Source organism: Sus scrofa, chromosome X (assembly GCF_000003025.6).
Source record: "Sus scrofa isolate TJ Tabasco breed Duroc chromosome X, Sscrofa11.1, whole genome shotgun sequence".
In the NCBI taxonomy this organism is placed as follows: domain Eukaryota; kingdom Metazoa; phylum Chordata; class Mammalia; order Artiodactyla; family Suidae; genus Sus; species Sus scrofa.
The window spans coordinates 98,388,610-98,407,508 of NC_010461.5; the positions used below are offsets into that span (position 1 = coordinate 98,388,610).

The 18,899-nt window shown below is 42.3% G+C and overlaps 1 protein-coding gene and 1 long non-coding RNA gene across 4 annotated transcripts in view; one reads left to right on the forward strand and one right to left on the reverse strand.

Moving 5' to 3' along the window:
• The window catches only part of ZBTB33 (zinc finger and BTB domain containing 33), a 43,550-nt gene that overhangs the window by 18,473 nt on the left and 6,178 nt on the right, over window positions 1-18,899 (forward strand). The window contains exons 5-6 of one of the 3 annotated variants that reach the window (XR_002340705.1): window positions 8,171-8,815; window positions 16,468-16,833. Coding sequence is in view for 1 of the 3 variants with exons in the window: in XM_021080215.1 (XP_020935874.1) it covers window positions 8,171-8,689 (519 nt within the window). In the remaining 2 variants the exon portion in view is untranslated. Of the gene's footprint in view, window positions 1-8,170; window positions 9,473-16,467; window positions 16,834-18,899 lie in introns of those variants that run through there. The other 2 variants (XM_021080215.1, XM_003135334.5) reach the window with 2 other exon arrangements.
• On the reverse strand, window positions 1,522-8,177 carry LOC106507023. Its single transcript, XR_002340706.1, has 2 exons — window positions 5,213-8,177; window positions 1,522-2,175 (listed from the first exon to the last, which is right to left on the reverse strand). It is a non-coding gene; the product is annotated as an uncharacterized LOC106507023 (long non-coding RNA).

Sequence of the window (18,899 nt, forward strand, 5' to 3'; positions counted from 1 at the left end):
TTTCCAGGCTAGGGGTTGAATCAGAGCTGCAGCTGCCAGCCTATGACACAGCCACAGCACAGCAGATCCTTAACCCATGGAGCAAGGCCAGGGATCCAACCTGTGTCCTCATGGATATTAGTTGGGTTCGTTACCACTGAGCCACGATGGGAGCTCCCAGACCACTTTTTTAACTCTCAAGAGGTTTCAGAGGATGAATGACCCCTTAGTCATACTTGAAGGAAACCTTCTTTCTAAAAATCCATCATGTTCCTTCCTGTTATTACTTCAGACTGAAGATGGGCTTTTTAAACAGCAGGCTGTTTCTCTCGATATGACTTTGAAAGGGGTTGAATTTTTACCCTGCTCAGTTTCCCCCATCACCAGGGTGACACTGGCTCTAGTGAGGAGGGCAGAGCAGCTAGAGTGCTGTCAGGACACTAACATTTCTTTATCCTGTTACCAGTCAAAGCATTAACAGCAAGGACACTGTGCAGTTCACTAGCTAGCCTGCATCTAGGACATGGAAAATGATTAAAGAATACTAAAAGGGGGAAGATAGGAGCCAAGCAATAAGCCTAGGCCAGAGTTTGGCACGTACAGTCCACGCTCACTAGGGTGGGCCAAAGGGGGGGGTGCAGTAGTAAGTTTCCTAAGATATTTAGACAATAATGAAATAGTTTCTTCCATTTCATCAGTAGCATATAGATTCACATGTTGTATTTTTCTATTAAGACATGACTTACTCAGTATACTAAACCAATCACTTCTTCCCCTCTGACGGTTTGGTTTAAGAATTCGAAGGCCAACTGTTGGAGGTTTCAGAGGGCTTTCACTCTCAGAAGGATGTCCCCCGTTCCCATGGGTCATCCTGTGTCATACTCTTGAATGGACCCATTATAGCTGTATTTTCTTTTGGAGTCCAACTGGAGTTGGGTTCCTTTGTTGCCACTGCAGCCCCAAACACTCAGGCAGCCCATGCCATCCTCGCATTGTCTGCCCTTGCCTCCTCCACCTGTGCCTTCCTTTGGCTTGGCTTTGTTTGGACTGGCATGGGCCCCTGTCATCAGCATTTTGTAGTCCCTATCTTGTAAGACATGTTTCCTATGATAGGTTTTCCAAAGTGTTTTTCTGCCAGATTCAAATTTTTCATAGCACATCAACAAGAGCAGTTCACCAAATGTGCCGTGAAGGAATCAGGTAAATGAAAACAGTGCATTGTGTTTTTATAGGGCACATTTTTGTGTTTTCAGTAAAGCTGTGAATTCTCTGTATACTTGTTTTTGTGCAACAAATGGGGTTAGTACTGTATGGATTAAGAACTGCTAAGGAGGGAGTTACTGTTGTGATTCAGTGGTTATGAACCCAGCTAATACCCATGAACACACAGGTTCGATCTCTGGCCCCGCTCAGGGTGTTAAGGGGTTGGTGTTGCTGTGAGCTGTGGTCTAGGTCTAAGATGAGGCTCAGCTCTGGCGTTGCTATGGCCATGGCTCCGATTCAACCCCTACTCTGGGAACTTCCATATGCTGTGGGCGTGGCCCTAAAAAGAAAAGAAAGAAAGAAAGAACTGCTAAGGAATGTCAAGGAGATCTCTTTTCATGAGGTGACATCCCTGAGTCACTATTACTAGGCTCTGCATTTCTCAGATATATACACATGCAAGATGGGGTCGGGAGGGTCTCTAGTGAGAGAACAGTGTGTTGCAAGATGGGGCGGTGCTCCATTCATGATGAGGAGCTCAGACACAATCCTAGACACTAAAGGAATCTTCCTAAGAATCTACTCTTCATTGGACTTTATAGGAACATGGCATCCAAACATTCACCTAGTTTTATTCTAGATGCTGTAAATTCTGTTCACTGCTCTCCCTTTTCTTTCTTTCTTTCTTTTTTTTTTTTTTTTTTTTGGTCTAAAATTTTTAGGGCTGCACCTGTGGCACATGAAGGTTCCCAGGCTAGGGGTTGAATCGGAGCTGTGGCTGCCGGCCACAGCCACAGCCACAGCCACAGCCACGCCAGATCCGAGCCGTGTCTGTGACCTATGCCACAGCTCACAGTAACGCCAGATTCTTAACCCACTGAGCAAGGCCAGGGATCGAACCTGCAACCTCATGGTTCAGATTAATGGATCATTGAAAAGACACAGTCAGACGTTGACTTTCTTCATGCTGTCTTCCTCATGTGAAACTTCAGGCTAGAAAACCCAAAACAAAAATGAAATGTGATAAGAAATAAGGAATAACTGTTAACTTTTTAGGCATTGTGATGGTAGTGCGGTTATGTTTAACAAAGAAAGAAATCTCCCTTTTAGAGAAACATGCTAAATTATTTACAAATAAAATGGTATCTGGGATTTGCTTCAAATAGTTGGGGTGGTAGCAACAACGTCACACAAGTTAATTGTTCAAGATGGGTGATGTATACATTATTCTCTATACTTGTATACATATTTGACCTTTTCCATAATAAAAATTAAAAAAACCTGGTCATCTCTTATTTTGCTTTTGCTGGGCTTTTTTTTTTTTTTTTTTTTTTTTTTTTTTTTTTTTGTCTTTTTGCTATTTCTTTGGGCCGCTCCCGCGGCATATGGAGGTTCCCAGGCTAGGGGTCGAATCAGAGCTGTAGCCACTGGCCTACGCCAGAGCCACAGCAACGCTGGATCCGAGCCGTGTCTGCAACCTACACCACAGCTCACGGCAACGCCGGATCGTTAACCCACTGAGCAAGGGCAGGGACCGAACCCGCAACCTCATGGTTCCTAGTCGGATTCGTTAACCACTGCGCCACGACGGGAACTCCCTGCTGGGCTTTTTTAAATACATTCATCTGAAAATTAAAATGCATTAAAATTGAAAAAAAGTTTACCTCTAAAACCTTAATGCCTTTGAGCAGATAAGTATGCTTTTGATGTTCTATTTGTTGTGACAAAGAAATTCATTCATTCAAACGTTTATGCCACAGACTGCTAGTAGCAGCTGAAGTGGTGCTTTTCTTTGGCTCTTCATCCTCTATGGTATATGTTCATCAGACTGAATATTAAGAAAACAGTAGTAAGAGTCTGAAAAGTGTTAAAATATGGACTACAGGAGTTTCCATCGTGGCTCAGGGGAAACAAATCTGACTAGTATCCATAAAGACTCAGGTTTGATCCCTGGCCTTGCTCAGTGGGTTAAGAATCTGGTGTTGCCGTGAGCTGTGGTGTAGGTCGAAGTTTCGGCTCAGATCTGGTGTGGCTGTGGTGTAGGCTGGTGGCTATAGCTCCCATTAGACCCCTAGCCTGGGAACCCCCATGTGCCAGGGGTGAGGCCCTAAAAAGACAAAGGAAAAAATATATGGACTACAGAGTATATTATAGACCTAAATTTTTTTTTGGCTTTTTGGTTTTTTTAATTAGACCTAAATTTTTTCAGTAACAAATTGATTTGCTCAAGAACTATTAAAAGCCAGCACTGAACTGCTTTTGTAACAGTACAGTTTAAGGGTCAACCAATTTCAAAATAATATAAAAGTCATTTGCATAATGTTTTCAAGTTTTTTGGTTTTTTTGTCTTTTTGCCTTTTCTAGGGCCGCTCCCGCGGCATATGGAGGTTCCCAGGCTAGGGGTCTAATTGGAGCTGTAGCCACCGGCCTAGGCCAGAGCCACAGCAACGTGGGATCTGAGCCGCATCTGCGACCTACACCACAGCTCATGGCAATGCCGGATCCTCAACCCACTCAGCAAGGCCAGGGATTGAACCCGCAACCTCATGGTTCCCAGTCAGATTCGTTAACCACTGAGCCACAAAGGGAACTCCTGTTTTCAAGTTTATAAAGTGCTATTCACACTTCAGCCAGCATGGAGGATTTGTATTTTCAGAAGAAACCACAGGGCAAAAGTAAGAAAACAGGAACCATAAGGAAAGATGAAAGAAACTGGAGCTAAGAAGGCTGAGGGAGGAAAGTTCCTGTTGTGGCTCAGTGATAAGGAACCCAACTAGTATCCATGAGGATGCAGGTTCGATCCCTGGCCTCACTCAGTGGGTTAAGGATCTGGCGTTGCTGTGAGCTGCAGTGTAGGTCACAGACTCGGCTCAGATCCTGTGATGCTGTGGTGTAGGCTGGCACCTGCAGCTTGGATTCAACCCGTAGCCTGGGAACTTCCATATGCTGCAGGTACAGCCCTAAAAAGCAAAAAAAAAAAAAAAAAAAAAAAAAAAAAAAAAAAAAGGAAGAAGGCTGAGGGAACACTTCGTAATTCTATTCTATGTGAGTTAAGTTTTATTTGGGGCAAAACTAGGACTATAGCCCAGGAAGCAGCATTTCAGAGAGCTCTGAGAAACCGCTCCCAGAGGCAGGGGGAAGGTCAGTATATATGTGACTTTGGTGAAGGGGGGGCACGTGCAATCAAGCACACATTTTACAGAAGATTGCTGCTAGTGTCACGAAGGCTAATGCTGGTCATGAGGAGCAGATGTTACCATGAAGGGTTTTAGTGCTTTTCTAGATATGAGGAGATGCAAGAATTGGGCTCATAAAATCTCCTAAAAATATCTATCTGTAGACCTGTTCTGCCAGTTTTCTCAGAGCACAGAGTGTCTCACTCCTAATTTCCACCCTGAGCTCTTTCAGGGGTGTTGAGGGTCAGCAGCTGCAGCGGCTTATGGTTTAATCCTTACAGAGGTAAATGGCAAGTGCCAGTCTCCAGCAGGCAAAAAAAAAAAAAAAAATTCAAAACAATATAAATGCAGTATTTGTTTTAATAGTCAACCCTTCTATGAATAGGAAACTGACCACTCCCCATAATTATAATTTAAAGAGAACAGTTAGCATGCTAAAATCCACTAGCAACATGTTTTCTTAGGGATGTTCCACGGTTGTTTCTTTTTTGGGCGGGGGCATGATTGAAGCATTAGGAAGTTCCCAGGCCAGGGGTTGAACCCATGCCACAGCAGTGATAACACCTAATCCTTAACTACTAGGCCACCAGGGAACATCTATCTATATTCCATATTTTTAAAACTTAAGGGATATAAAAGGGAAAATCACAAGAAAGAAGAAATACTTGAGATGTACTTAAAGTTCCTCACTTAGTAAGGAAAAAATTAAATAGATGCTGGATTTAACAAATGTTATATTTTTAAGTGCATTTTTTTTAAAAGACTGTGATTCAGGATTATATTAGCTAGGGCTGCCATAAAAAAAAAAATGCCAGAGACTGGATGGCTTAAACAACAGAAATGTATTTTCTCACCATTCTGGAGGTTTGAAATCCAAGATCAGGGTGCCATCAGGGTTGGTTTCTGGTGAGATCTCTCTTCCTGGCTTGTAGACTGCCTCATGGGGCCTCTCCTATGTCCTCAGGGGAGGGGGGCAAAGAGGGAGAACTGAATTAGGGCCTCATCCTTAAGAATTTATTTAACCATAATTACCTCCTTAAAGGTCCTGTTGCCTAATACAGTAACTCTGAGGGTTAGGGCTTCAACATAGGAAATCTGGGGGCACACAGTTCAGCCTATAACAAGATTCTTTGGAGAAAGTTCTCATACTTTAAGGAGCTCCCAATTTTCTAATCCCCTCTCACTCAATTTTCCAGAAGATACGGGCATGTAAATTATAACTCAGTAGCTGAATTTTGTTTACATATATATACACACACACACATTCTGGACTTAAACATATTCAAATTTATACATATTCAAATTCAACAAGTCCAGTTATCTATTCTCCCTTTATGTTTTAAACTTTAATAAAATGGTGTAAATGTAAACTCAACACTTAGGATCTGATGTTCTGATAGAACTATCAAATGGTGCAGACTACAGACAGCCTGGGTAGGCTGTCAAGTGCATCCCTTCTGCCACATGCATGACATAGCCCCTAACTGCTCATTTCATCTTCTGCAATATGTCCCAGAAACAGTCTCACATTTGGGAGTTACTTCATTTGTTTATGCATATTTATGAAAGGAAAAAGAAGTCTGTTCCAACTTGGTTAAAATTTTAGTTTTCAGAAACCCAGGAATTAGTAAAGACACTTCTAAAATATGAAGCACCAGAAGAAGTAGAAAATAAGGGGAGCTCTGCAAAGTTCTATGTGACAAAAGCTGTATTCAATGAGATAAAGGGTTTTCTGTTTTCCCTTTACTTCCTTTTTGGAAAAGGAGTACACTGTATATCTGCTCTTTGGAGAACATTTTAAAAATTTCTGTTTTATTATGTTTGTCATTTCTTCTGTTTAATATTTGCTATTACCCATAAACTGGAAAAAAAAAAAACCAGAAGCTAAAGTCCCCACAGTTTAGCTGCTTATGTCTCTGTTTTGTTTTGGCTGCTGTCTAAGGTATATGGAAGTTTCCAGGCTTGGGATCAACATGAGCCATAACAGCAAGAATGCCAAATTCTTAACTACTAGGCTACCAGGGAACTCCTCTATTTTGTTTTTTGTTTTTAAATCCTTACAAAATAAATGTATTTGGTTTCATGGGTAAGTTATTTTTTACTTCTTTATTCAGGGGGAAACATTTCCTAAAAATGTGATCACTATTTTTATCCCCCTTTTTACAGGTGAAGAAACGATGCGGCTCGGATCTGGTGTGGCTGTGGTGTAGCCAGCAGTTGCAGATCCAATTTGATCCCTAGCCTGGGAACTTCCATATGCCTAGGGTGCAGCCCTAAAAAGTGAAAGAAAAGAAAAGAAAAAGAAATGCAGCTTGGAGAGGTTAAGTAATTTGCCCAATGTCTTGACTTTCTTAAATTAACATCTGCTAAGCGGAGGATAGCATGCCAGATGGTGAGCCAATGTTCAACAACAGTCCATAAGAGAAATTGAAATAGAGTAGTTTATTACTCACAGGTCCTGGAGAAAGTACCCAGGACACCTTAAGGGACCACAGGGGGAAGGCAAGGTAGGGTGCAGGCAGAGAGTGTCAGGACTTGGGACATGCCTTTATTAGGGTCTCTGAATGGAGTACTTTGGGGTTCCCAGGCTAGGGTCAGACTGGTCAATTTAAACCAAAAGAGTAGGGATTTGGATAAGCCCCACTGGGTCTTCTCTAAGGGGGCAATATTGCACACAGGCACTGGAAGCCAGGGAGACTGTAGATCAAAGGGCTGCTGGGGAAGTCATATCAGGAACTTAGATTTGCTTGTGACTCTATCTGGGGCATGTGCTTACATCAGTTTAGGGTCCCCGAAAGTCCTGCAAATAAAATGGACGCTGAGGCAGCAATACCGTGAGTAGCTCAGGTAAATTCTTGACACCCAAGGTCATATAGGTATTAAGTGGCAAAGCAGGGCTTCAAACTCAGGCTGTCTGAATCCAGCCACTATTCTCCTTCTCACTGTGCTTTATGTCCCACTGCTGGAAGAAAAACAATCATCAAGACATCTCCCAAAAGTTGTAATTTCAACCTGCCCCTAGATGCCTGTAATGTTTGTAAATTTCTCATTTTTTTTAACAGTCAAAGCACCTAGGAGGTATGAATACTTATACAGCAGTAATTAAAACCTTTCCTTAAACTATTTTTCCATCCCAGTTCTCACTTTCATTAGAGCACAACTGATCTCACTCTCCCTCATTCTTCAATGTCAAGATTGAAACCACTTCACAAGACCTTTCTCAAAGCAGCCTCATGGGCAGTTGCAGGTGCCCACATCACTGTTCCTACATTCATCCCATCAGGTCTTGGGGGAAGGTTTTCTCCTCCCCAGTCTAAAACCCTTAATCTCAATGGTTCCCAACTCTCTACAAAGAATTTCCATTTACACATCCTGTTATCTCAAACCGATCTCTTCATCCATTCACACAATGATCGAACGCTTACTAAGTGCTAAGCACTGCGATTTCTGTAATGAATAAAATCAGGCTCCTCCTTTCCACAACCCAGTCTAGTGGAGAATAAAAACTTGCTCACAAATAACCCTGAGTAAATAAATGCCATACATAGGTTTGGTTCCCTGAGCAATGTCCGCTGCCAGATCAGAGGTGGAAGGGGCCCAAGGATGAGTGAAATTAAGGGAGAGAAACGGCGAATAAGGAGCTGTCGTGGATAGGCAGAAGCAAAAGATAGAATGGGCACAAGGAAGGTAGAAAGGAGTGAAATGCGAACAGGAAAAAGCGGGTTGAGAGATGAGGCGGACTCGGAAGGCATGTGAACTCCTTTGAGCGAAGGTGCGGCCGCATCACTCACCTCCTCCTGGTCCTCATTCAGGAGGCTGAGTCCCGGCTTGTTGCTCCCGCAGCAGCAGCAGCGGCGAGAGCAACAGACGCGCTTGGCAGACGAGGAGGCAGAAGTGGAGAGGGTGCCCTCGCGAACCGCAGGAGCCGCAGGACTGGTTTCGGGAGCCTCGGCTCAGGCCACCCCAGTCCCCGGGCCGAGAGCAAGAATGAGAGCGAGAACGGCGGCCCCGCGGGCTCGGGGCTCTTGGACCAACTGCGATGCTTCCCACTGTGGGCTGCGCGAGCCAGACACCTGAGTCATTGCTGCGGGAAGAGAGGGAACAGTATCACTAGCCCAGGAAGATCTCGGACCTTTCGTTCCCAGAACCCGCCACTGCGCAAAACTGCGAAAACTGTGGAAATCGTTCCTGGTACGTCGTTAAAATCCTTCCCCAGTCCTACGTGGCCTCCAGCCGGCGTGAAAAGCCGTGCGTGCATCCAAGTAAATAAGCCGCCGCTGCAATCGGTTCCGCGCATCCTTCCGGTTCCGCGGGAGGCTCGCCCGGTCTAAATTGGATCAGAGACCATGTCTTTCTCAACCTCGTACTTGAAATGACTGAAAGGAAGGATGACAGACTACAGGATACATTTCAGAGTGGCCGTTTCACCAACACAGTCAATTCTGCTTGTGTTTCAGGTGCTTTCTGTGCGTGTGTCTGTTACATATTCAATACTATTGGATGCTTACTGTGCCTCATCCGTGTGTGTGTTTGTGTATGTATGTACATATACATAATATATGCACAGATGTGCGTATATATGTACATATAGAATATATAAGAATGGCTCAAATAGAATTACATTTTTTCCTGAATCTATCCTGATTTAAGATAAAAATCTAAATGGCATGAGAAAATCAAATTATTCAAAATGTTTCCTATGCAGCTGACAGTGTGTTTATTTTAGTGTTATCAGATTCAGCAAAACGAAAAAAAATACATGGACTCGCTTACATTTGAATTTCAGATAAACAATAATGTTTTAGTATAAATGTGTCCCATACAATAAAAACGCACTATTAAATAAGTATTTTCTATTAAAGATGAGGAGATAGCCACTATTATACCTCCTCCTGTCTCTCCCACCACCTCTAAAATGTATACCTTATATCCTAAGGCTTTTCACTTGCTGTTTGAAAAGATGGATTGGGAAGCAGCCCCAGATATCTGGAAGCCAGCCAGCACTCAGGCTGTGTACTTCTGTTGGACATAAGCTCACTAGGTGACTGACCAAGTGAGACAAAACAGGATCACTTCATAATTTTGTGTAAGCACAGACCAAAAAAAAAAAAAAATCACTATGCCATCCAGAAAACACCAAATACCCTCTCTCTTGGCCAAAATGGGTGACTGCTACTTTACCAATTACAGCTTTATTCTGTTCTAGTCTGGCCTTCGTATAGATAAGATTATTGAGATGCCCAAGTATATAATTGCCTCTGCTTTCTGACCGACCACGTATGAATTGGAGCAGATTCCCACTTCCTTAGACACTCCCCCAAATCGTCCAAATACTGTAGTAGGTTCTTTCTAACATTCTCTTACTGAAGCACCCCCACAGTTCCCAATGGTGTTCGTTCTCCCTCCCTGTAAAGAATAATAAACCCAACTTCTCAACCATGAGTATATTTCTGGTAGCCTTTGGTCGAGGCTACCAGACCTTTGACATGTTCCAATGCCTAGAATGCCCTTCCCTAGATATTTGCATGGCTCTTTCCCTTAGTTCATTCCCCTCTTTGCTCATATATCATCTTTTCAGAGAGATTTTTCCTGGCTACACTGTTTACAATAGCACCCTCATCATTCTCTATCCCTTTAGACTGTTTATTTTTCCTCATAGCATTCATTACTATCTGATATTATATTATATATTTAGATAATATGTTTATTGTATGGGTTTCCTATTAGAATCTAAGTTTCATGAAGGATAGGACTTCATCTTGATGATTGGATCCACAGTGTGTAGAGCATTGCCTGGCACAAAATAAATACTAACTGATATTTAATGAACAAATGAATGGATGGATTTTTATTGTATCAGAGTTTATATTAGTTTCATGCTGTTACATAACCAACCTTATTTTTGGTCTTAGTCCTCCATTTAAATAGATTGGCTCACTGCAAAATGTCCACTCTTAAGTTTTTGTTTTAACTCATTTCCTATTTGATTCCACAAAGGACTCATGGCTAGTATGTTCTCTCACTTGTTTTATATTTGAAATAAGCTACCTGTTGCTCTGGGGGGGGGGTAGATTATATTTTACTGTTAGCAATATACACTCCCTCTTTCCCAGTAGGAGCATTGTATATCCCTATCCCATTGACTTTGGAAGGTTTCAAGAAGAAAAGGAGAGAATCAGGAGTATCAAACAAGTTACTTAGAGATTCTTGTTGAAATAAAGCAAAAAAAAGGGATAATGATGAAAAAGTAGATATATAGTTAGTACTGGGTTCCAGACACTCATTCACTCAACATTGAGTAAGCATATCTGTCTACCATCCATTGGATCAAGGCAGGCTTCACAAATAAGTTAAATGTTTGAATCATGTCTTTCTGGAAGACCAAGCACTGCCAAACAACAGGAGAGGCACAGTGGATACAAAAGGAATGGTTACTCCAGGCTCAGAGTTCCAGGCACAGACGTGGAAGCAGTAAACAGCATGTCATATTTTGGAAACTCTAAGCAGTTTGATACTACATGTAGTTAACTCATTTAATCCCCAGAACAACTCTATGGAAAGGTATCATTATCTCTGTTTCACAGATGAAGAATCAGGCTCAAGGTCACACAGCTAAGTGAGAGTACCAGAATCCCAAGCCATTCGCATTTGCCCAAGTCTTTGTTTTCTCCACTATGTCTTACTGTGGCTTCTTCTTAGATAGTGACCTTACTAAATCTGTATAGCTAAGCATAACACAGAGGAAGGGCTCTAGGACTGAATGAATGTCATTTTTATCTTTTATTGTCATCAATTAGTATACATCAAGCACTCTGAAATTCTTGGAATTTTATTTATTTATTTGTTTGTTTTCTTTTTTGGCCACACCCATAGCACATGGAAGTTCCTGGACCAAGCGGACGCTGCAGCAACACTGGCTCTAATCCACTTCGCCAGGCCGGAGAATCAAAACCTCCTCAGAGACAACTCGGGATCCTTAACCCACTGAGCCACAGTGGGAACTCCTATCCTTGGCTTTTTAATACAGGAGAGGACAGTTGCTGCCCTCATGGAATTCATAATCGAGTTCAAACAAGGCAAGCAGACACCGATATGTAGTTATGAAACTTGATTCCATTATCAGCCAATCAAAAACTTTTCTAGAATGTGAAACAATTGATATCTCTAAATCCATTTGATAAAATTTTCTTGTATTTAAAATCTACTAGTCTGTCTGAAGTAGTGTTAAGCCTGCAGATAAAAAGAAATTAAAAGGTGAAATAATTTGTTGAGAAACAGAAAATTAATGAAACTTTCTGATGGCTATTTATCCCAAAGGTACCTATTAAGGCCACTCGGATTTCTTGGTCTGCTCTGCTTTTCCTACCAAAAAATTCCTTTCCTGATCATTGGGTCGTCTTTAATTATAGGTAGCTATTTGTTTGCTTGTTTGTTTGTTTGTTTATTGACTGTGCCTGCAGCATGTGGAAGTCCCAGGCCAGGGATCAAACCCGGGCCAGAGCAGTGTCCCAAGCTGCAGGAATGACAAGGCTGGATATTTAACCTGCTGAGCCATCAGGGAACTCCCTATAGGTAGCTTTTTAAAATTGAAGTATAGTTGATTTACAATGTTGCATTAGTTTCAGATGTACAGCATAGTGGTTCAGGGTTTTTTTTTTTTTTGGAGATTGTATTCTTTTATAGGTTATTACAAGATATTGGATATAATTCCCCATGCTATACAGTAAGTCCTTGTTGCTTATCTACTTTATGTATAGTAGTTTATATCTATTAATCTCATACTCCTAGTTTTCCATCCCCTTCTTCCTCTCCCCTTTGGTAACCATAGGTTTATTTTCTGTGTCTTTGAGTCTGTTTCTGTTTTGTATATAGATTTTTTTTTTTTTTTTTTTGCTATTTCTTCGGCCGCTCCCGCGGCATATGGAGATTCCCAGGCTAGGGGTCCAATCGGAGCTGTAGCCACCGGCCTACACCAGAGCCACAGCAACGCGGGATCTGAGCCGCGTCTGCAACCTACACCACAGCTCACGGCAACGCCGGATCGTTAACCCACTGAGCAAGGGCAGGGACCGAACCCGCAACCTCATGGTTCCTAGTCGGATTCGTTAACCACTGCGCCACGTCGGGAACTCCTGTATATAGATTTATTTGTATTATTTTTTAGGTTCCACATATAAGTGATATCATACAGTATTTGTCTTTGAGTTATTTCACAAAGCATAATATTCTCTAATATCCATGTTGCTGCTAGTAGCAATATTTCATTATTTTTATGGCTAATATTCTTATATATGTAGAGGAGGGGAAGATCCTCTTAAGCGAATCATCTGTTGATGGACATTTGGGTTTTTTCCATGTCTTGGCTGTTGTGAATGGTGCTGCTATGAACATTGGGATACATGTATCTGTTCAAATTAGAGTTTTGTTTTTTCCAGATATATACCTAGGAGTGGGATTGCTGGATCATATGGCAGTTTTATTTTTAGTGTTCTTTTTCAATGAGAGTTGCAACATTTATTTTAGGTTCTCTCTTGGGGGTTTTTTTGTATTTTTTTTTTTCTTTTTTGCCACACAGGCACTATGTGGGAATTCCTGGGCCAGGGATTGAACCTACACCACACAGCAGTAACCAGAGCCACAGTGGTGAGAACGTAGGAGCCTCAACCTGCTAGGCCATCAGAGAACTCCCTTTTTAGGTTTTTTTAATTGAAGTATAATTGATTTACAATACTGTGTTAGTTTCAGGTTTATAGCAAAATGATCCAGTTATATTTTTTTCAGATTTTTTCCATTATAGGTTCTTACAAGATATTGAATATTGTTCCCTGTGATATACGGTAAATCCTTGTTGCCCATCTGTTTTATTTTTTTAATTTTTTTTCCTTTTTTAGGGCCATACCTGAGGCATATGGAGGTTCCCAGGCTAGGAGTCAAATCGGAGCTGCAGCTGCTGGCCTACACCACAGCCACAGCAACTCGGGATCCAACCCACATCTGCGACCTACACCACAGCTCATGGCAACGCCGGATCCTTAACCCACTGAGCAAGGCTAGGGATTGAACCCGCATCCTCATGGATACTAGTCGGAGTCGTTTCCCCTGCACTGCAACGGGAACTCCCCATCTATTTTATACATAGTAATCTGTATCTATTAATCCCATACTCCTAATTTATCCCTGCCCCCCTCCCTCTTCTCTTTGGTAACCATAAGTTTGTTTTCTATATCTGTGAGTCTATTTCTGTATATAGATTCATTTGTATTGTTTTTTAGATTCTACATATAAGCGATATCACATACTATTTGTCTTTCTCTGTCTGACTTACTTAGTATGATATTCTCTATGTCGATCCATGTTGGTGTAAATGACATATGGCTGAGTAATTTGGGTTGTTTCCATGTTTAGGCTTTTATAAATAGTGGTGCTATGAACATTGGGGTGCATGTATATTTTCAAATTAGAGTTATTGTCTTTTCCAGATATATACTTAAGAGTAGGATTGCCAGATCATATGGTAGCTCTATTTTTAGTTTTTTGAGGAACCTCCATACTGTTTTCCATAGTGGCTCCACAATTTACATTCCCACCAACAGCGGACAAAGGTTCCCTCTCCAGCATTTATTATTTGTAGGCTTTTTTTTTTTTGATGATAGCCATTCTGACAGGTGTGACGTGATACTTCATTGTAGTTTTGATTTGTATTTCTCTAATAATTAGCAATGTTGTACATCTTTTCATGTACCTGTGGCCATCTGTATGTCTTCTTTGAAAAAAAAAGCCTATTTAGGTCTTCTGTCCATTTTTTGATTGGGTTGTTTGCTTTTTCACTATTGAGTTGTATGAATTGTTTGTATACTTTGGATATTAACCCCTTGTCGGTCGCATTGTTTGCAAATATTTTATCCCATTCTGTAGGTTGTCTTTTCCTTTTATTGATGGTTTCCTTTGCTGTGCAAAGGCTTTAAGTGTGATTAGGTCCCATTTGTTTATTTTCGGTTTTATTTGTTTTGCCTTGGGAGACTGATCTAAGAAAATATTGTTATGATTTATGTCAAAGAATGTTTCATCTATGTTCTCTTCTAGGAATTTTCTGGTGTCATATCCTACATTTTGGTCTTTAAACCGTTTTGAGTTTATTTTTGTGCATGGTGTGAGGGAATGCTGTAATCTTATTTGTTTTGCATGTGGCTGTCCAGCTTTCCCAGCACAACTTATTGAAGAGACTGTCTTTTCTCCACTGTACATTCTTGCCTCCTCCTTTGTTGTAGATTGATTGACTGTAGGTGCTTTTAGGTGACTTTTTAATTTTAGATTAGTTTTTCCTGGGTTAGGGAGTGAGCAACATGGACAGAATGGAAGAGAAGGTTTCCTGCCCTGTGAATTAACAGGCTTCCATAATACATCAGTTTGGGGCTCCACACTTTTAAAGCCCTTTCAGGAAAGAGACAAAGGCAAGGCAATTCTGTTGGTGGCCTTGGCGCTGTTAATGATGGTACAAAAGAAATTGTATTTTGTCTTACAATTTACTGAAAGTTAACCAACAAATATTTGATATCAAGAGTGGCAGCTACTGTCACTGTCATTTTATTTCAAAGATATGTCAACTAAGCAACTGAATTATAAATAGATCATAAAATTTCAAGATGTACATTGTCTTTTTTCCTAATTTTTTTTTGCTGCTAAATTTTAGGGGGGGCTGACTCAAAAAAAGAGTCATTAATCTGCTAACTAGTTTTGCTAAGTGCTCAGTTGTCAGGAAAATACTACCATCTGTCTTCGTTTCTTTCACGACAGCGCTCTCCTATTTCCCATGAAATATCTTTATATTAAACAATGAAACTTTCATAATTTTAAGTCATAATGAAAAACCAATGATGCAGTAATTCCCACAGACTGTTTTCCCACAATCCAAATCCTTGGATAAATGCCTAAGGAATTCCATATCTCCATGTGAAAATACAGCTGTATCACACTACTTTGATGTTTTACTATGTGGCTCTACTTTTTTGGAGGAGAATGTAGAATAGAGACAGATAGGTGATAATATCCTTGTCTAATTTCATGTTGAAGAAGATTAGATATAGTTAGATCTCTTTATTCTGGAATAAAATGTCCTGATGGACATTTTCAGCTAGATTTTTGTAGGAAGGAAGTGCAGGGATTCCAGCTGAATGTTAAATAAGTGCCAATTCAAGTTTTTGGAAACTTGAAGCCATATTATCCTATACAGATTTTTTGAAAAGAAAATGAAGGTTGTGAATGGCTCTGTTGAGGGAAAATGCTGCTATTTCGGTTCTTCCATCGAATATGATCAATAACCAGCCTAAAGGAAAATATTTCACTCTCCAAATACCCATCTTGTTGCTTCAATCATCGTGTTAGACGTGTATTACCAGAGGAGTTAAAATTACAACTCATTCATTAAAAAATTATTGAACACCTACTATGTGTCAGACAGTAAAGCTCTCTAAGGAGGAAATGCTATGTAAATAAAAATAATAAATTAACAATGCCAGTATTAATATTAATCTTTCAAAATGCAGCTCAAATTTAGTTTGCTATTCCCTTCTCTGTTCTGTACCTTATTTTTGTCGTACCTATCTACTGAGCTGTTTGAAAAGGTTGACCTTGGCTTATTCATATTTTTTTGTATTTCACAGAACCTAACATAAGATTTGGTACAGCTCAAACAGGTGGTCGGAAAATAGCTGAAATGAAGGCATTAACGTAGGGTTGCACCATTTAGTATTCAATTAAGAAGACGGTACTTGTCCAAAACCGAATCTATTTCTTCAAAGTAGTTATTATTATGTAGTTGTTATCGAGAGCTCGAATTATCATAAATCATAATGAGTTGGCGCATTTTATTTTATTCGATTATATTTATTCCGATATTTCAAGGTGCTTTATCATCTAACAAGCAGGCTATTAAATAGAGCAGTTTCACACTTGCAGAAGAAATGAAACATGTCTCGTCTCTCCAAGTTTTTACGCCCTGGAGGTTTACACGGAACGCAGATAAGACCGGCTTCCTTAGCATCCTAACCGTTTGTGACCACAACACCCCATCTTTCCCTTTCCTTTTTCCCACCCTTTCGCCCTCCGGAAGGGGCCGAGCGCTCCCAGAGCTTCCCAGTCTTCCTCCGCCCCCCGCGGAAGGAGCCGAAGGCGGAGCGAGGCGCCGAAGCGGGGCCGCCTAGCCCTCGGGCCCCTCCGGAAAGAGCCGAACTGCGCTCGGAAGAGGAGGGCGCCTTTCGCTTCGGCGCCTCGCCCCCGCGCGGTGCCCTCTGTCGGCAGCGTGGGGCAGCTGTGGCAGCGGTGGCGGCGGGAGGCGGCAGCCGCGTCGACGTCGACCAAGACTGGAGCGACGTTTAAAGAAGGAGCCGAATCGCCGCGGAGTCCGGCGTCTGGTTGTTGGAGGACTCCCACCCTTCCGCGCGGCCCGACGACAAGAAGCGGCGGCGCAGGGAAGCAGGTGAGGAGCCGGCCGCGGTCCGGGAGGGGGCGAGGGAGCGCGCGTGCCTCCTCCGTCCCTGGGCCGCGCCTGCCTTCGCTTTCTCCTCACTTGAACCAGGAAGCGGCGGAGTCGGACGCTCGGCTCCTCTGGCCGTTTCTTTGTGTGGGCCCGGGAGCGAAGGAGGGGACGAGCTGGGAGGGCCGCGGCGCGGTCCCCTCCGCCGTCAGGGGTCGGGGGGGGCGGCGGGCGCCCCGGGTAGGCCCAGAGCGTGGGGAGCCCACCGCTGAGAACCGCTCGGCGTTTTCCTCGCCCCTGTGCCTGCGTTTTTGCGCGTCTTTCTCTCTCCTCGCCCCTACTTTGATTTAGAGCTTTTCGGCCGGGCCCATCCTCCCCCTTCCGCCCCCTTCCCAGGGCATAACAATGCCGCCTGCCTGGTCTCATCCCCTCCCGACACCCCACCCTCCCGTTCGCCACCTTCTACTTTCCCCGGCTCGCCTTCTGCCCCCGCCCTGACTGTGCTGGCCGGACCTCCATCTGTATTTGCAAGAAGCTGCCTTTCCGCGTGAATTGCGGTCAAAAACCTCGGTAGCCGCCGGCCGGGTGCAAGCGGGGAAGAGAGGGTGGAGGGAGGAAGATGGGGTTCAGCTGCCGCAAGGAGCCGCGTGTCGGTTGTTTCACTCTCGCCGGGGGCGGTTCTCTCTCTTTTCCACCTTCACCTGCCCTCAGTCGAGGATTTGGCTCACAGGGATGCGGAATGGCTTTCCCACAGTCAGGTCGCTAATCTGGGGGTGGGTTCAGATCGCTTTGGGCTATTCCTGGGCCCACCTTAACGAGGAAGAGAAGGAAACCTAAACAACAAAATGAAACCAAGTCCCGGTGTCACCTGGACCGGTTCATTTAAAGCATTTTCCCATTGGGAAAACCCATTTGCAAACGGCAAAAAATGTGGAACCGTATTCAGAAAATGTATCCACTGAAAAGTGACTTGTGTCGAAATCCCCATATTTCGGAAGCCCTGGTTGCTGGCTCGCTGTCCAAAGGTCACCCTTTCTGATGAATGCCTTTATGGTAACCTGGAATTCCTGGGGACTGCTAACGGTCAGTGCCCTATAACATGATGTTTTAAATCTTTGATGTCCAGAGTTCGCTCCTACTTTTTGTTTTCAAGCTGTAATTTTGAAAAATTTAGAAGACATTTGTGACGCCCTGCCTTCCACGTGTGTATAACTTAATAAGCACTGTGACAGTGGTACCATTTTGGCAACCCTAAAGGGGCAGAATATTAAAAATTAAAGTGTTTCTTTACCAAAAGTACTTGTCAACTAGTTTTGTTATATATACATATATACTCTTAAAATTAATTTTTTTTTTTTTTTTTTTGCAATTCAGTGTCATTGTTACTGGGCATAGCTTCTGCGAAGTGCCAAAAATTGTTTTGGGGGTGGTACGCAGCAATGCTTTTTATTGACATTTCCCCTCGCCTTTTTCTAGAGTAATGGGCTTCCCTGTTCCAGTAAGTTTACAGCTTCATTTTCGCTAATTCATTTGGTGTGGAGAAAGTTCTCATATCTGTGCACATAATTCTTTACCAACAAAATGAAATGTTTTGTGTTTTCATGCAAATGAGCTTTAAGAAATGGTAAACTTGCCTTTTCCTTTGTTTTATTTTTTCACAACAGCATCTGTTGACTTTTTTTGGCCCTCTGTTTAACTTTCCTCCTTTGGAGATAGTAAGGGTACGGAGGTGAGGGGAAGGGGCAAAGGGATGAAGAAAGAGGAGAGGGTAAGAAAGGTGTTTCCTAGTTTATCCAGATGAGGCATCCCAATTAAAATAAGAACAGAAAAATAATGGGAAGTTTAGAGGTAATAATTGTCAGTTTTTATAAATGTTCATTTAGTCATTGGCTGCAGGGAGTATCTGTTGAATATGTTGGGTTTTTTTGGGGGGGTTAGGGGTTTGGATTTTATCATTTTTTGTGAATCTTTTTTAAAGATTTTTATTTTTTCTATTATAGTTGATTTACAATGTTCTGTCAGTTTCTGCTGTACAGCAAAGTGACCCAGTCATTCATATATATATATAT